We start from the raw sequence: 15,723 nt of genomic DNA on the forward strand, positions 1-15,723 counted from the left end.
TAAGTGCCCAGGAGTGGGATTGCTGGATCATACGGTAGCTCTATTTTTAGTTTTTTAAGGAACCTCCATACTGTTCTCCATAGTGGCACCACCAATTTACATTCCCACCAACAGCATAGGAGGGTTCTCTTTTCTGCACACCCTCTTTAGCATTTATTGTTTGTAGACTTTTTGATGATGGCCATTCTGACCAGTGTGAGGTCATACCTTCGTAATTTTCTTGTTTCTAGTTGTGGCCCTTTGTTTTCTTCCTAGAGAAGTTCCTTTAGCAGTTGTTGTAAAGCTGTTCTGGTGGTGCTGAGTTCTTTTTAGCTTTTGCTTATCTGTAAATCTTGTGATTTCTCCATTGAATCTGAACAAGAGCCTTGCTGGGTAGAGTGTTTTTGACTGTAGTTCTTTCCTTTTCATCACTTTAGATATATTGTGCCACTCCCTTCTGGCCTAAAGAGTGTCTGCTGAAAAATCAGCTGATAACCTTATGGGGATTCCTTTGTATGTTACTTGTTGCTTTCCCCTTGTTGCTTTTAATATTTTCTTTTTAATATTTGTTGGTATGATTAATATGTGTCTCAGCATGCCCCTCCTTGGGTTTATCCTGTATGGGACCCTCTGCTTCCTGGACTTGGGTGACTGTTTCCTTTCCCATATTAGGGAAAGTCTTCCCCTACTATCTCCTCAAATATTTCCTAAGGTCCTTTCTCTCTCTCTTCTCCTTCTGGGACCCCCTATAATGTGAACGTTGGTGCATTTAATGTTGTCCCAGAGGTCTTTTATACTGTCTTCATTTCTTTTCATTCTTTATTCCTTTCCACGGCAGTGATTTCCACCATTCTGTCTTCCAGCTCACTTATCCATTCTTCTGCCTCATTTATTCGGCTATTGATTCCTTCTGGTTATTATTTCAGCTATTGATTCCTTCTGGTTATTATTTCGGTTATTGTATTGTTCATCTCTGTTTGTTTATTTCGGTTATTGTATTGTTCATCTCTGTTTGTTTGTTCTTTATATCTTCTAGCTCTTGTATCTTCTCGGTCTGTGCCTCCATTCTTTTTCTGAGATCTCGGATCATCTTTACTATTACTCTGAATTCTTTTTCAGGTAGATTGCCTGTCTCCACTTCACTTAGTTCTTCTGGGGTTTTATCTTGTTCCTTCATCTGGAACATTGTCCTCTGCCATCTCATTTTGTCTAACTTTCTGTGTTTGAGGTCCCACAGGCTGCAGGATTGTAGTTCCTCTTGCTTCTGGTGTCTGCCCCCTAGTGGATGAGACTGGTCTAAGAGGCTTGTGCAGGCTTCTTAGTGAGAAGGACTGGTGCCTGCCCACTGGTAGGTGGAGCTGGGTCTTGTCCCTCTGGTGGGCAGGACCGTGTCAAGGGATGTGTTTAGAGGCGGCTGTGAGCTCAGGAAGACTTAAGCAGCCTGTCTGCCTGTGTTCCTGTCCTGTTGGTTTTTTGGCCTGGGGCGTCCCAGCACTGGAGCCTAAGGGCTGTTGGGTGGGGCCAGGTCTTGGCATCAAAGTGGCAGCCTTTAGGGCAGCTCACCCCAGTGAGTACTCCCCAGTGTCTCCGCCACCGGTGTCCTTGTCCCCATAGTGAGCCACAGCCACCCCCACCTCCCAAGGAGATCCTCCAAGTCCAGCAGGTAGGTCTGATCCTGGCTCATATGAAGTCACTGCTTTTTCCCCTGGGTTCCCATGCACACAAGACCTTGTGTGTGCCCTCCAAGAGTGGAGTTTCTGTTTCCCCCAGTACTGGGGAGTTCCTGTGATCAAGCCCTGCTGGCCTTAAAAGCCAAATGCTCTGGGGGCTCCTCCTCTCAATGCCAGACTCCCAGACTGGGGAGCCTGACGTGGGGCTCAGAACTTTCACTCCTGTGGGAGAACCTCTGTGATATAAATATTTTCCAGTTTGTGGGTCACCCACTCAACACTTACGGGATTTGTTTGTATCACAAATGCATCCCTCCTACTGTCTTGTTGTGACTTCTTCTTTGGAAGTAGCATATCTTTTTTGGTAAGTTCCAGTCTTTTTTGTTGATGGTTTTTCAGCCATTAGTTGTGATTTTGGTGTTTTCACGAGAGGAAAGGTGAGCTCAGGTCCTTCTACTCCCCGATCTTGTCCTGGAACCAAGTCCATTTAAATTTGATTTGAATTTCACTTACAGCATTATGCTTTCCATTTCTCTGCTGTACTGTATCTTTGTTGGCCAATTTCTTCTTCTAATTGTCTGTTTTTGTAAAATATCACATAGGTTTTTACTGGGAAATAAGGAGGCAGCATAACTACATGCTTTGCTGTCTGTGCATGAACTGAATAACAGATATGCAGTGACCAATCACTGATAAACTTTGAAAGAAGTGACATGACTGGTCATTGATCATGATATGTGGCTGTTATTTGTATAGTAATTTGTGGACTGAAGAGCTAGTAGCAATGTTTGCACTTTATGCAGTTACTCACAGTTAGTGATGTAACATGGTAACTGAAATGTCCACTGTGTTGTTGGGGGTCTGGTGTCCAGGGTTAGCTAAACCATGGTATCTGAGATTTGTGCATTTTGAAACTGTGCAAAACAGGACTTCCCGAATTTAAATTTGCTTATATTAAGTTATTTACTCCATGGTCATCTACAACTTCCTTGGTACTCGTTTGGTTATTAAAAAAACTATGATGTGTCTTTTTCTTTCCTAATTTGTATTTATTCTCACCTGCCTAACCTTCACAGGCTCTTTCAGGCTACTTGATATATTTCTAACTTAATAGTCTGATCCAACCCAATGAAGGCATCTACAACATATGAAGTAAAATATCCACAGTAATAACAATTTACATAGGACTTGGACTTTGCTGTGGGCAACACTTTTAATTATGCACTCATTTCATTTCATCAATAATGCTCTTTAAATTACATTCTCCTTTCATTTTCTTAGCATTTTGTCATATTGGGATGGAAGGGAGGGAGTTAAGGAGGTATCATTATCCTTATTTTACAAATAAGAAAACTGAGGTTGTATCCAAAGTTACATATACTGCATTGTAACTAAGAAATCTGGAACTTGAGCTCAGACCAAATATTTCTCTTACTTTCTTTTGCTGCTTCATGCTGGGGCATTGTCACATCCAAATGAAGTTGTCATGGCCTTCCAACAGGAATAATTAAATTGGTGTTAACTTCTTCCCTTTTTTACCTAAGTAGAGAAAAAAAAATATGTAGGAAACTGGATTTCATTAAAGTAGATTGGGAGTTTGCCAGCATTTTGAGCTTTGGAAAAGATGAGTCTTGATTTAAATTCCCAAGGAAAGTGTTTAGTAAGAATTAATAATAAAAATATTGTAATTCTAATTCTAGAAATTTTTAATTCTAAAATTCAAATTCAGATTTTAGTTTCTTATATATTAAGGAAAAGCATGTCCCCCGAAACATTTGCTAAAGAAAAGCGTATTAACTAAGGTTCTAAAATAGCGTATAGTAGCTGTCCTTAGTTTTTCATCCTTGGTTTTTTAGGAACTCTTTATTGATTTAAAAAATGCTTTGCTTCTCATTTATTTAGAAGTACCTAACCATGATATATAAGAGGCCAAAATGGGACTCATAGGTTTTTTTGAATAGTAATCTTGATAGTTCTTTCATTCATGTTTTGTTTCTCTCCTTCAGGTAGCTAATTATGGAGTTGGAGGACAGTATGAACCCCATTTTGATTTTGCACGGGTAAGTAAAAAAAAAAAAAAGGCGAATGAAGGAGTTCCACTGAAGCTTAGGCATGACATGTTAATTCTGTTCTTTTAGTATTAAAAATTCATAGCTGGGCTTCCCTGGTGGCACAGTGGTTGAGAATCTGCCTGCTAATGCAGGGGACACGGGTTTGAGTCCTGGTCTGGGAGGATCCCACATGCCGCGGAGCAACTAGGCCCGTGAGCCACAACTACTGAGCCTGCGCCTCTGGAGCTTGTGCTCCGCAACAAGAGAGGCTGCGATAGTGAGAGGCCCGCGCACCGCGATGAAGAGTGGCCCCCGCTTGCCACAACTAGAGAAAGCCCTCGCACAGAAACGAAGACCCAACACAGCAAAAATAAATAAATTAATAAACTCCTACCCCCAACATCTTCTTTAAAAAAAAAAAATTCATAGCTTATTTGGAATTTGTGGAAGCATGGTGGAATAGATATTCTGTAAAGCCTTTTAAAGCAGTAAAAAAATACCTAGAGACAGGGTAAAAGAACTTAGCATACTTTTAAATGCATTGCTGAGCTTTGAAGAAAGTAAAGGAAATTCTCAAAGGCAAACTGAACAGAGAAAACCTAGAGACTAAAATTAGAGTGTTTAAAGGGAGCAAAAAAGCTGAGGCTGGAGGCATGTACCTCCAGGAATCTAGAGCTTTGGGGATTAATAGCTCTGTGAGAGGACCTGCTATAGTGTAGGCTACTGAACTGAGATACCTGCATAAAACCTAAATCTCCAAAAGGATTACACCTTCAGAGAAAGAAAGAATGGCCTAGAAAATCATCTGCTTTGAGTCAAGACCCTTCAAAAGAGTTTCCTCTCACATCCTAGCTGGAGTATGATGTGTTATGGGGAGCTTTTTCTGGCAGTTTGAAAGCAGAGGCCTGCCAACAGATACAGATGCCCCCAGGATGTTAGATACTTCAGTTATCAGATACAGAATATAAAAAAACTATATAGGTCCAGTCTAGCCTCCTCTGGGAGCGGGCAGTTGGCGAGCCCACGCTAACCTGTGCAACTCTGTCCTGATCCCCGAGTTCTCACACGGTGCCCAGACAGATCAGATCGAAGCCATGGCCATTCTTTTCGCTGTTGCCAGGGGAACCACTATCCTTGCCAGACATGCTTGGTGTGGAGGCAACTTCCTTGAGGTGACAGAGCAGATTCTGGCTAAGATACCTTCTGAAAATAACAAGCTAACGTACTTACATGGCAATTATTTGTTTCATTACATCTGCCAAGACAGAATTGTATATCTTTGTATCACTGATGATGATTTTGAGCGTTCCCGAGCCTTTAATTTTCTAAATGAGATAAAAAAGAGGTTCCAGACCACGAACGGTTCAAGAGCACAAACAGCGCTTCCGTATGCCGTGAATAGTGAGTTCTCAAGCATCTTGGCTGCACAGCCGAAGCATCACTCCGAGAATAAGGGCCTAGATAAAGTGATGGAGACTCAAGCCCAAGTGGATGAACTTAAAGGAATCATGGTCAGAAACATAGATCTGGTGGCTCAGCAAGGCAAAAGATTGGAATTATTGATAGATAAAACAGAAAATCTCATGGATTCGTCTGTCACCTTCGAAACAACCAACAGAAATCTTGCCCGAGCCATGTGTGTGAAGAATCTCAAGCTCACCATCATCATCATCATCTTATCAGTCATATTCATCTATATTATTGTGTCACCTCTCTGTGGTGGATTTACATGGCCAAGCTGTGTGAAGAAATAAAGTTATCATTAACCAAGGATACGAGAGAACAGGGAGTTAAAAGCAATCTGTTTGATTCAGGCCTTTTAATACTGACAGATGGTGTCTGCCAGTCTTTTCAACCCTCTTCTTTCTCTCTTTTGTTTTAATATTGTTCTATGCCTCCAGATTTATCTTTGTCCTATCAACCAGTTTATTCCAGTGCACTTCAGACCGAACCATTTATTGCAGCAGTAGCCTTAAAAAGGCATTTTGTTTCTTTGGTTTGTAAACTAGTGTCATCTACTTATAGATACATTTTTGTTTGTAATTGCACAAAGCTATCACAGCTAGAAACCACCTGTCTTATGAGCTGTCTACTGAAATTATGGATGACCTTTGTGCACACAAAAGTTCAAGAGACAGATAGTATTGCTAACATCTCATCTTAATGTCCTTTGATTTTGAAGGGTTTTAAGTGCTTGGAAACAATATACATGGAGAATTGTTGTTATTTTGGGAATTGTAATTAATTGTTGGTGTTTCTAGGAGCCCAAGCAGGTAAAGTATTAAACATTTTATCTCAGTGAGATGGGGAACGTTTTGCTAGCCTCTTAGAAGCAAACAGAATTATCCTTGTCTGCCTATTATTAACTTTTAGGAAGAAAGTTTTCATTCACAAACCTCGCAGAGCTTGATATCCTCTGTTTCCCCATTGCAGTTGATTTAAGAAGACAGTGGTTTAAATATTGTCGAAGGTTGTGGTTTTTTACATATTCCTTTTTCTTTGGTGGATATTTAGGGCAATTGTATAGATAATAGAATGGGTAGTGGACGGAATGGGGAGGCACATTCCTCTGGCTCACCAAAGAAAAAGAAGAGAACCACAGTGGAAAAGCCCAAACTGAATATAGTCAGCAATCAACTCCAGGATTTGGGTTTGACTGGTGTTGAATAATAGTTTGAGCATCCTTTGCGGTTTAGTAAGTTCTTTAATCTGCCTAGTTTTGAAGAATTCTTTTGTGAAACTTGAGAGTAGACAGTATGATACATGAAAGAATGCAAGACATTTTAGCTAACATCCATGTAACTGCAGCGTGAAAAAACTGGAGCGTAATCATACTGCTTTGGCTACTCTGGCATCTGTTAGCTAGTGTGTACTTTTAGTGCGTATCTGAAAGGACAATATTTGCTGCCCTAGATCTAATTGCACTTACTTATCAATAAATGCCAGTAAATGGACATTATATTACATTTGACTATTTTCCCAATGAAAGAACAAATTGGTCTGTAAAACCTAGTCACCTGTTTAGCCTAGTCTTGTGCCTTGAATATTTATATGTGTCACATAATCTGGCACCTGCAACCTGTTCTTCCATCTGTACCATTCAATTCATGCTGGTTCATTTATTTGACATATATTTTCAACCCCCTGGAACTCTTTTCCTGGTGATCATGTATAGTGCAAATGTTTTTTCAGTCCTCTTTATCAACACTAATGCCTTTTAATTACATCAGCATTTCCTGTTGGAAAACACATTTGTTCCATGAAAACATTTGGCATTCCTTAATAATAATTTCCAAATGTCTTTAATCCCAAGACTTAAAGCTTATTTCCCTTTCTTACACACACGTGAATAAAAATGATGTGCATGTTTTAGGGATAAATTACTTAACCATCTCTTGATCTATTTATGTATAAGAATTCTTTTTAAAGCACATACCTTCCTTGTTTTAAATGATGCACAAACTGAAGGCATTAATAATATTTAAGAGTAATAGAAAAAAATAACTAATACTTTAAAAATAAAAGAGGATAAAAATTACTGAATTCTCAAAATGATTTAACATATTTGAAAAATAAACAGAAGCTTTAGGTCAAAAAATTGTTGAAATTTAAAATTTAGTGTATAAGTTAAACAGATTAGAGACAGCTGCAGTGAATTGGGCAATAAATCTGAAGAAATTACAGGAATACATTTTGAAAGACAGGAAGATAAAAAACATAAAATAGATGCAGAGGCTGGAGAATAAATAATATTAAAGCAGTTTGTTAAAAAGTTGTTCTTGCCCAAGTACTCTTGCTTAAGATCAATAAATATTTAACCTTTTAAATTAAAAAGTTAAGTAATTTTAACATATCAAGCTATAAATTGTCATTACCAAATCTTAATTTAAGATTTATCATAATTACATGAATTCTAAGGAATGTGCCAAGTGTTCTAATAAACTTCTTGATCTATTACCATTTTTTAATAAGAGTGTATTCTTTGGAAAGAAAACAGTCTGTATTGTATTACATTCCTTGACTGGTTTAATCCCAGAATCCTAGACTCTTTCTTTGGGCAGGCTAGCAAAGAATATATTTTTAGTCTCTTTTCCATCTGTTTTCAATTATTGAAAAATGTCTGAGGATCTTGGATGATGTGAAAGACTACAGTTCAAGTCCTCACATTAATGTAACTAAATTTTTTTTCATAGCTTTTTATTTTGAAATAATTACAGATTCCTAGGAAGTTTCCCCCCAAATATACAGGGAGATCCCATGCACCCTTCACTCAACCGCCTTCAGTGTTAACGTCTTGCATAACTGTAGTACACTATCAAAACCAGGAAATTGGTGTTGGCACAAGCAACAGAGCTTATTCATATTTCACCAGTTATGCTCGCACTCATGTCTGTCTGTCTATACAGTTTTATTACATGGGTAGCTTTATGTAACTACCACCACAATAAAGATACATAACCTCACCATCACTGTAAGACTCCCTTGCGGTACTGCTCTGTAGCTACATATACCCTTCTGCCTCCCATCCATAACTGCTGGTAACCACTAATCTGTTCTTCACTAAAATTATTTTGCAAATGTTATGTAAATATTACATACGGCATGTATCCTTTTAAGATTGTCTCTTTTCACTCAGCATAATTCCCTTGAGGTTCATCCATGTTTTTGCAGAACATATCAACAGGGTGTTCCTTTTTTTTGCTGCATAGTATCCTGTGGTACAGGTATACGACAGTTTTAGTCATTCATCCTTTGAAGGACATTAACGGACAATTTGAGGATATGACAAATTGATGTGTGTAAATTTCTGTGTGAAGAATACATGATTTTCATTTTTCTGGGAAAATGCCAAGAGACTATACTGTATTTTAATTTAGCTTTAAATAGCCAGACGTGAATTCTCCAGCCAGATTAAAGTGCTGACAGCCCAAAAGACAGCCAAGAATAGTAGCAGTGACATTTGAATGGATCATGAGTTCAAAGTAAATCTCAAGGTAAATTTTTTTTTACCCACAGAGAATTGACTTAATGAATGTAGCTGAGAGACTCTCATGTCTTGCTTTTTTGGAAGCTAAAACTATAGGTGTCAATTTTTAAAATAATCTGTGGATAGTAGATATTGGTTCTCATTATATAGGCTAACAAATCTGTTTTTTCCCCCTGAATGGTCTTATCAAAAGTATTCAGTGTACTGGTTGAATCAACAACCAACAAATATCTGAATGCCTGTTGTATATATGGTGCATTGGACATTATAAAGGAACCTTTAGGGGCTGTTTTTAGCATACTATTCAGCATATTAATGATGTTAGTTGCCATTGGAGAATTTGCATTACTGAATTTTATACCACTGAGTTGTGTTTTATTCACAGAAAGATGAGCCAGATGCTTTCAAAGAGCTGGGGACAGGAAATAGAATTGCTACATGGCTGTTTTATGTAAGTTATAGCTAAAATTTTTAAGTTGGGATTTGATCACATAACTCATTTATTTTGATGTGTTCACATGTTCTGTTTAGCTCTTAACATCCTAGTTTAATGTTTTTTTACAACTGAGTAAAGAATTTTTTCTTTGCATTTATAACTTTTTCAGATTGTACTTATTACAACCTGAAGAAGAAAGTTAAAATTACACCTAGTTCCAGTATTTGGAGGCAATGTGATATTTTGGAGTATGGACTGTCATCTATAGTCATCTATAATGTGTATATAAGCAACTCTATGTATTTGTAGGAATTTATGTGTATATATACACATTATCTTAATAAACTTTTTGAATTTATTGATAAATATATCAGAAAAGTGTACAAATCATAAATATATAACTTGATAAATTTTCACAAAGTGAACACTAGCATAGTCAGCACCCAGATCAAGAAATAGTACATTAGAGCACGCGAGAAGCCCTTTCCTCAAGGGTAACCATTCTCCCATTGTTCATTAGTTTCAAAACAGTATGATCTTCATTTTTTTAAATTGTTTGTTTATATATTCATACATAAAGCTTTGATCATTTGCCCCAGTTATCTATTGCTGCATAACAAATCACCCCAAAACTGAATGGTTTAAAGTAACGTTTGATTCTTACCTTTCATGGTTGTGAGGTTGATTGGGCTTCATTTATGGTTCTTGCTCCGGATCTCTCATGCATTTGCAATCAGATAATGGCTGGCACTGGGGTCACCTTAAAGGCTGAGGTTGAGGCTGGTTGTTGGCCAGAATACCAGCATGTGGACTGGGCTTCCTCATAGCATGAGGCTGAATTCTAAGAGCAAGTATCCCCCAAAAGGCAGTACATAACTTTTTTTTCCTTTTGGCTGCGTTGGGTCTTCGTTGCTGCACGCGGGCTTTCTCTAGTTGCGGCGAGTGGGAGCTATTCTTCATTGCAGTGTGCAGGCTTCTCATTGCGGTGGCTTCTCGTTGCGGAGCACAGGCTCTAGGTACACAGGCTTCAGTAGTTGTGGCTTGTGGCTCTAGAGCACAGGCTCAGTAGTTGTGGCACACAGGTCGCTGCAACTAGGGAAGGCCCACACGCAGCAACAAAGACCCATTGCAGCCAAAAATAAATACATAAAGTAAATAAATTTTTAAAAAAAAGCAAAGAAATACAAGAAAATTGATGCTATGTTATTTGGTCCAATATCCATAAATGTTAGATTATTTGTGACTATCAGACTATATATTAGATAATTATATCCCCTTTTAGTTATATATAGCATTTTTATTAGATTAGTATTCATTTTTTTCATTATTTGAATGCTTTTCTCAGATGGGCCACATAGCACAACTTTTAAATTCCTCTGAAGTTAATTTTTTCATTGCTTAAGAGCTATTAGCTCTTTGATATCGATTATATATTTATCATGGTAAAATACACTTCTTTATATCACTGAATGCCTTTAGCGTTAAACTGTGCTTGATACTAAGATCAAACTCTTCTTTGGTACAGCATCTGCCTATAAATCACTTGTTTTAGATGTGACTCTTGAATATAGCATATAGTTGGATTTTGCTTTGTGACACATGAGTCTGACTCTACATTCTACTTACGTTGTTTTTGAAAAAAATCTTCACTATATGATCTGTTTCCTTTGCCTCATTTTATGCATGTGCTTCTTCAGTTAATTTGGAAGGTTTGTGTTTTTATTCTAATTCACCATTAAGAATATAACTTTATAAATCTTTTCATCTTCTAATTTTTAGTTAATATGTGTTGATACCCTACCATGAGAAATGACAAAACTGGTTTTAGTTTATTACTTTTCTCTTGGTGTTTAGTTCTATTTTGTTTGAATTCACTTATTTAAATATTTATTGAATACCTACTGTTTTGAGGCTATTCTCAGCAATAAACAAAACATGAAAATTCCTGCCCCCATGGAGATGATATTCTAGTGCTATAGAATACGTATTTATACCCCATGTTACTTGATTTGTCAGTTTTAAATCATCTCTTTTTACCTCTGGCTATAAAAGAAATAGCTATCCCAAAGTATATCCCAGTCTCCCTTGCTGACTTCCATCTTTCCTCTGCTTTTATATATCTATGTAAACCTAAATAGCATCTTGTTTTTTAAAAACTGACTAGCATGCACAAACCCATTTATGTAAGTAGAAGTCCAGATATTCTCATTCTAGTATTTAGTATCAAATCTACCTCACAGTGGCATGTTTAACTTTATTCTACCAGCACTTTCGATAATACTCTCATCTCTTATTAGATGAGTGATGTGTCAGCAGGAGGAGCCACTGTTTTTCCTGAAGTAGGAGCTAGTGTTTGGCCCAAAAAGGTAAGCTTAGCTTGTTATTTTAATTTGGGGGGGGGGGGGGTCCTCTGTATTTTTTTCCCTGAGGAATATATACACCTATATTTCATAGTCTAAGTAGTAAATAACATTTTTAAAGGTAGTATACTTAAGGACTACATTATGTCTAGGGAAGATTTTAGATATTGTACAGTTTACCGTGAGTACCTAGAGGTATGAACAACCAGGGATTAGTATTTAGAAGTTTTCATTTCTAAAATGGGTTCCGTATGATACTTGCTATTGTAAGATGTGTTAGCTTTGGCAAATACACTTTTTTGTTAAGTAATGCTGTTTCACATGCTTTCATGTGATCACCAAAATTTTGTACATTGTATGATACTTTCAGAACTATATTAGAGGAAGATATAGTGCTGCCATAGAGAATTATTTCCATAGAACAGAGGAAAATTTAGTTACTATAAAAAGCAATAACCTGATACTTTATTTGGGGATAATTTTGTATTGTTTTCCACAGGGAACTGCTGTTTTCTGGTATAATCTGTTTGCCAGTGGAGAAGGAGATTATAGTACACGGCATGCAGCCTGTCCAGTGCTGGTTGGAAACAAATGGGGTAAATAGTTCCTATATTCTCTGAATAGAATTTGTGGTTTTTGTCTCTTATTTAAAAATTATTATAATTTACATCTTAAAAGAAAGTGAAAAAAAACTCCTGACAGATTTGCCTAATACGACTTTAACACTGAAAGGGAGTCAACCAAGCAAGTTTCTTATCTTAATATAAATTTGCTTTCAACAGATCAGATTTTTTATGACATTTTTAACACTATTTCCACTCATTATTTAAGAAACGTTAATTGACTCAAAGTTGAATCTTCCTCTCATGGGGTTCACAGTTGTCTCTTGTAGTAGATACTAATACAAAGATATAAACAGAAGACAGTAACTACTTACATTTAGGGAGGCTTCTTCGAAGTTTAATTAATTTTTATATTTAGTCTTGAAGATAGAGCAGTAGTTTTCCAGGCACGTTACGGACCAGGGCCAGGAATCATATGAAGCTAGAGAGGTACTCTCAGGTTCATGCAAGTATAGGACTGGTGACATTAAAAAAAAAAAAAAAAGAAAAAGAAATAGAAATGGGTGAACTTATTTTTATATAGATTTATTTAACCCCATGTATCTATTTCCGTATGTGTCACTTGGCCACATTCCACACTTGAAGTGCTTAGTAGCTACATGTGTCTAGAGGCTACCGTATTGGACATAGCAAGATTAAGGAGTGATACCTGATCATCAGGATTTAAAAGAACTCCCCTGATGATAACTAATGTTTGAGAACCACTGGACTAGAATGAAGAGAGGCTAGTGGAGGAGAGATGAGTTTAGAAGGCTGTTTTCTGTTGTCTAAATGGGTGATGATAAAAGCCTGGACTAAGGCAGCAGCAAAAGGTTTGGAGAGCAAAGAATAGATTGAAGAGATCATAGAAGTAAAATCAACAGGGTTTGATGAATAAAAGATTGGATACACAGGTTAAGAAAGGAAACAAAGTAGTTAAGAATTAATGAGTACTAGTTTAAATATCTTATACATGTTGATGCCATTGATTGGGTTCTATGATATACGAGGAGGAGAAAGAAATTAATTCCTTTGGGGGTATATTAAAAAACAGTATCTTGGAACAAAGGAAACTTGATGAGCACATAATACGAGAGATTAATCATAGAGTTGTGTTCATTTTTAAAATGTCTTTGTATTAGAAGTGGTATTTTGCAAACAGGTAAAACAGTGTTTTGTTCTGTCTGTACCTACATCTCAAGTCTTACATTGAACATTAGAAACTTTAGGAAATACACATGCACAGATTCTCAAATGTACATACATATATATAAAATCTTTTTTATTTCCAGCATTTAGTGAAGTTCTTAAAAAGACAGCCTAAATAGCATCTGTCTTTGTCTGGTTTTGGTCTTGAACTTTTTTAGCCCATGTAGAAACTTCATTATAGTCCTAGCTCCTAGGAGTTAATTAAATACTAGTTAGAAAGAGGGAAGAGATATGGGAACATATGTATATGTATAACCGATTCACTTTGTTATAAAGCAGAAACTAACACACCACTGTAAAGCAATTATACCCCAATAAAGATGTTAAAAAAATACTGGTTAGATAGTGGGGGACATTAATATATTATTTTCTTTCACAGTATCCAATAAATGGCTCCATGAACGTGGACAGGAATTTCGAAGACCATGCACCTTGTCGGAATTAGAATGACAAACAGACTTCCCTTTCTCTCCTGTTGTACTCTGATGTGTCTGATACACACATTTCCTAGTCTTAACTTTGAAGAGTTTACAGTTGACTAACACTCCATGATTGATTCAGTCATGAACCTCATCCTATGTTTCATCTGTGGACAATCGCTAACTTTGTGGGGGTTTTTTTTTCTTTTAAAAGTAACACTTAAAACACCACATTTTACATATGAAACCTTAAAGTTCAGTTGGTATCACAGAGGACAAAGCAAGGCAGGGTAAAAAATGAGGAATTTTTACATTTATGGTATATTTTAAAGAACTTTTTTTGGTTGGATAAAAAATACAATTTAGGCATCTGATTATAGTATTTCAGTACATCTCAGTTGATGGGTGGTAGGCTAGAATGGTCCGTGTGATTAAGGAACAGATGCCGTATAGTATGGACCTAGGTATTATGTTTACCTAGTCTCAACAACTCCCTTCTGGATCTGCCTGAAGACTAGGAATAAATTAGCCCTGTAAAGTGGGTTCCATACAATGTTTGCCCCTCCATATGCTATTCTAATTTGATTTTTTTTCTCCCAAGTCATTTTTAAAGTATGCTTTATTTTACCAAACCCCTTCTTTCATAGCTCCTCTGTGGTGAATTAAATCTGAGTTACAATACTTTGATTAAAAAAAAATGTTTAACAGAAGGTCCTACATTAAAAGATTGGCCCTTCTTAACTAAAATGATCATGACTTGGTCTGTTTCTTGTTTTTCTTAAATGACTGATGATTTTGTCCAAAAAATTTTGCTGTTTTTCTTAGTGCTAATTCCTTGCCTCTTATTTCAGCTACCTACAGCAGGGGATGATGATGTTGGCATTCGGATTAAAAAAATATCGTGCCTTAGGAGACTGGAAATTTAAAAATGTACAAGTCCTTTCAATGATGAGGGAATTGATATAAAAGGAGTTTTTCCTAAAAAGCCAAAATGTTTGTTTTTTCAATTCTGAAATGTGTTGTGACAACAGTGACCTATTTATGATCTTAAATCTTTTTTAAATGTTTCCGTTTTCTGTGTGGTATTTTTCGTATTTAAATGTGAGTGTGTGCTATAGCAATAACAGGTTATTTCTTTAGAATTAGGACTTAGGTTTATCCTCCTGATTTTCATTCACTCTAAAGTCACATTGTTATGGTAGAAAATTAAGGCTCTTTGAACTTTCAGATATTTAATCAATCAAAATATGTTACCTTCAAAGGGAGCTCTACAACTTTATTACTATGGTTATGGAGTTTTTACAGTAATGCTACTTAAGATTTTCTGTTGTTCAAATACATGGTATGGTAGTAGAAAGCTCTGAACCTAATGAAGTATGTTAATTGACCCTTTAACCTTTATATTTCTTATGGTGAATCATAGTTCACATAAGGGCTCTTTATCCTTTATGCAGTATTTAAATAAGGAAGAATTTGGTTAATTCTCTGGGAAAGAGGGTATTACTTTACCATTTTTTAAAAAAAGTGAACTGTGAACTTTATTTCTCTGAACTATCCTTTGTTCCACCACAAGTATTTTAGTAAGAAATATTGAGAATTAAATTCATTAATCTAATCAGATTTTGTGACCACAGATTTTTTAAAAATCTTTTTTAGATGGAAGCAATGTAAATTCAAAATTTAAGAAATAAAATGGGTGTTCAAAGAAAGGATACTAATCCTTAATTGCCACATGTTTTAGAAAGTAGAATAAAAAATATCTATTTCACAAGGAAACAACATATTCCATAATCTTACAAATTTCATTATATTCAACCCCAAACCCCACACAGGGATTGGTAAACTCTTGTCAGTGTTAGGTCTTACAGAACCCTCCCAAGTTTCATAATTACCAACTATTTTTCTTTCCAAATGAAAAGGAGAAAAAAAATTCCAGTATAAAACTTTGCAATCCTTTTTTTTTTATGCTGAACTTTAAAATAAATGAGGGCTAGAGCTATCATGGAAAAT

The 15,723-nt window shown here is 36.3% G+C and overlaps 1 protein-coding gene and 1 pseudogene across 5 annotated transcripts in view; both read left to right on the forward strand.

Annotated features, from left to right (window-relative positions):
• Positions 1-14,780, forward strand: part of P4HA1 (prolyl 4-hydroxylase subunit alpha 1) — a 92,925-nt gene extending 78,145 nt beyond the window's left edge. For all 5 annotated transcript variants that reach the window (XM_027129924.1, XM_027129923.1, XM_027129927.1 and 2 more), the window contains 5 exons: positions 3,656-3,709; positions 9,073-9,138; positions 11,421-11,489; positions 11,983-12,079; positions 13,674-14,780. In XM_027129924.1, the coding sequence (XP_026985725.1) occupies positions 3,656-3,709; positions 9,073-9,138; positions 11,421-11,489; positions 11,983-12,079; positions 13,674-13,744 (357 nt within the window). In that variant the 3' untranslated portion in view covers positions 13,745-14,780. The remainder of the gene's footprint in view (positions 1-3,655; positions 3,710-9,072; positions 9,139-11,420; positions 11,490-11,982; positions 12,080-13,673) is intronic.
• LOC113632599 (vesicle-associated membrane protein 7 pseudogene) lies at positions 4,069-5,455 on the forward strand (annotated as a pseudogene).
• Positions 14,781-15,723: the final 943 nt, after the last annotated feature.

Source organism: Aethalodelphis obliquidens, unplaced genomic scaffold (assembly GCF_003676395.1).
Source record: "Aethalodelphis obliquidens isolate GAN/ISIS:26980383/991018 unplaced genomic scaffold, ASM367639v1 scaffold37, whole genome shotgun sequence".
NCBI lineage: Eukaryota > Metazoa > Chordata > Mammalia > Artiodactyla > Delphinidae > Aethalodelphis > Aethalodelphis obliquidens.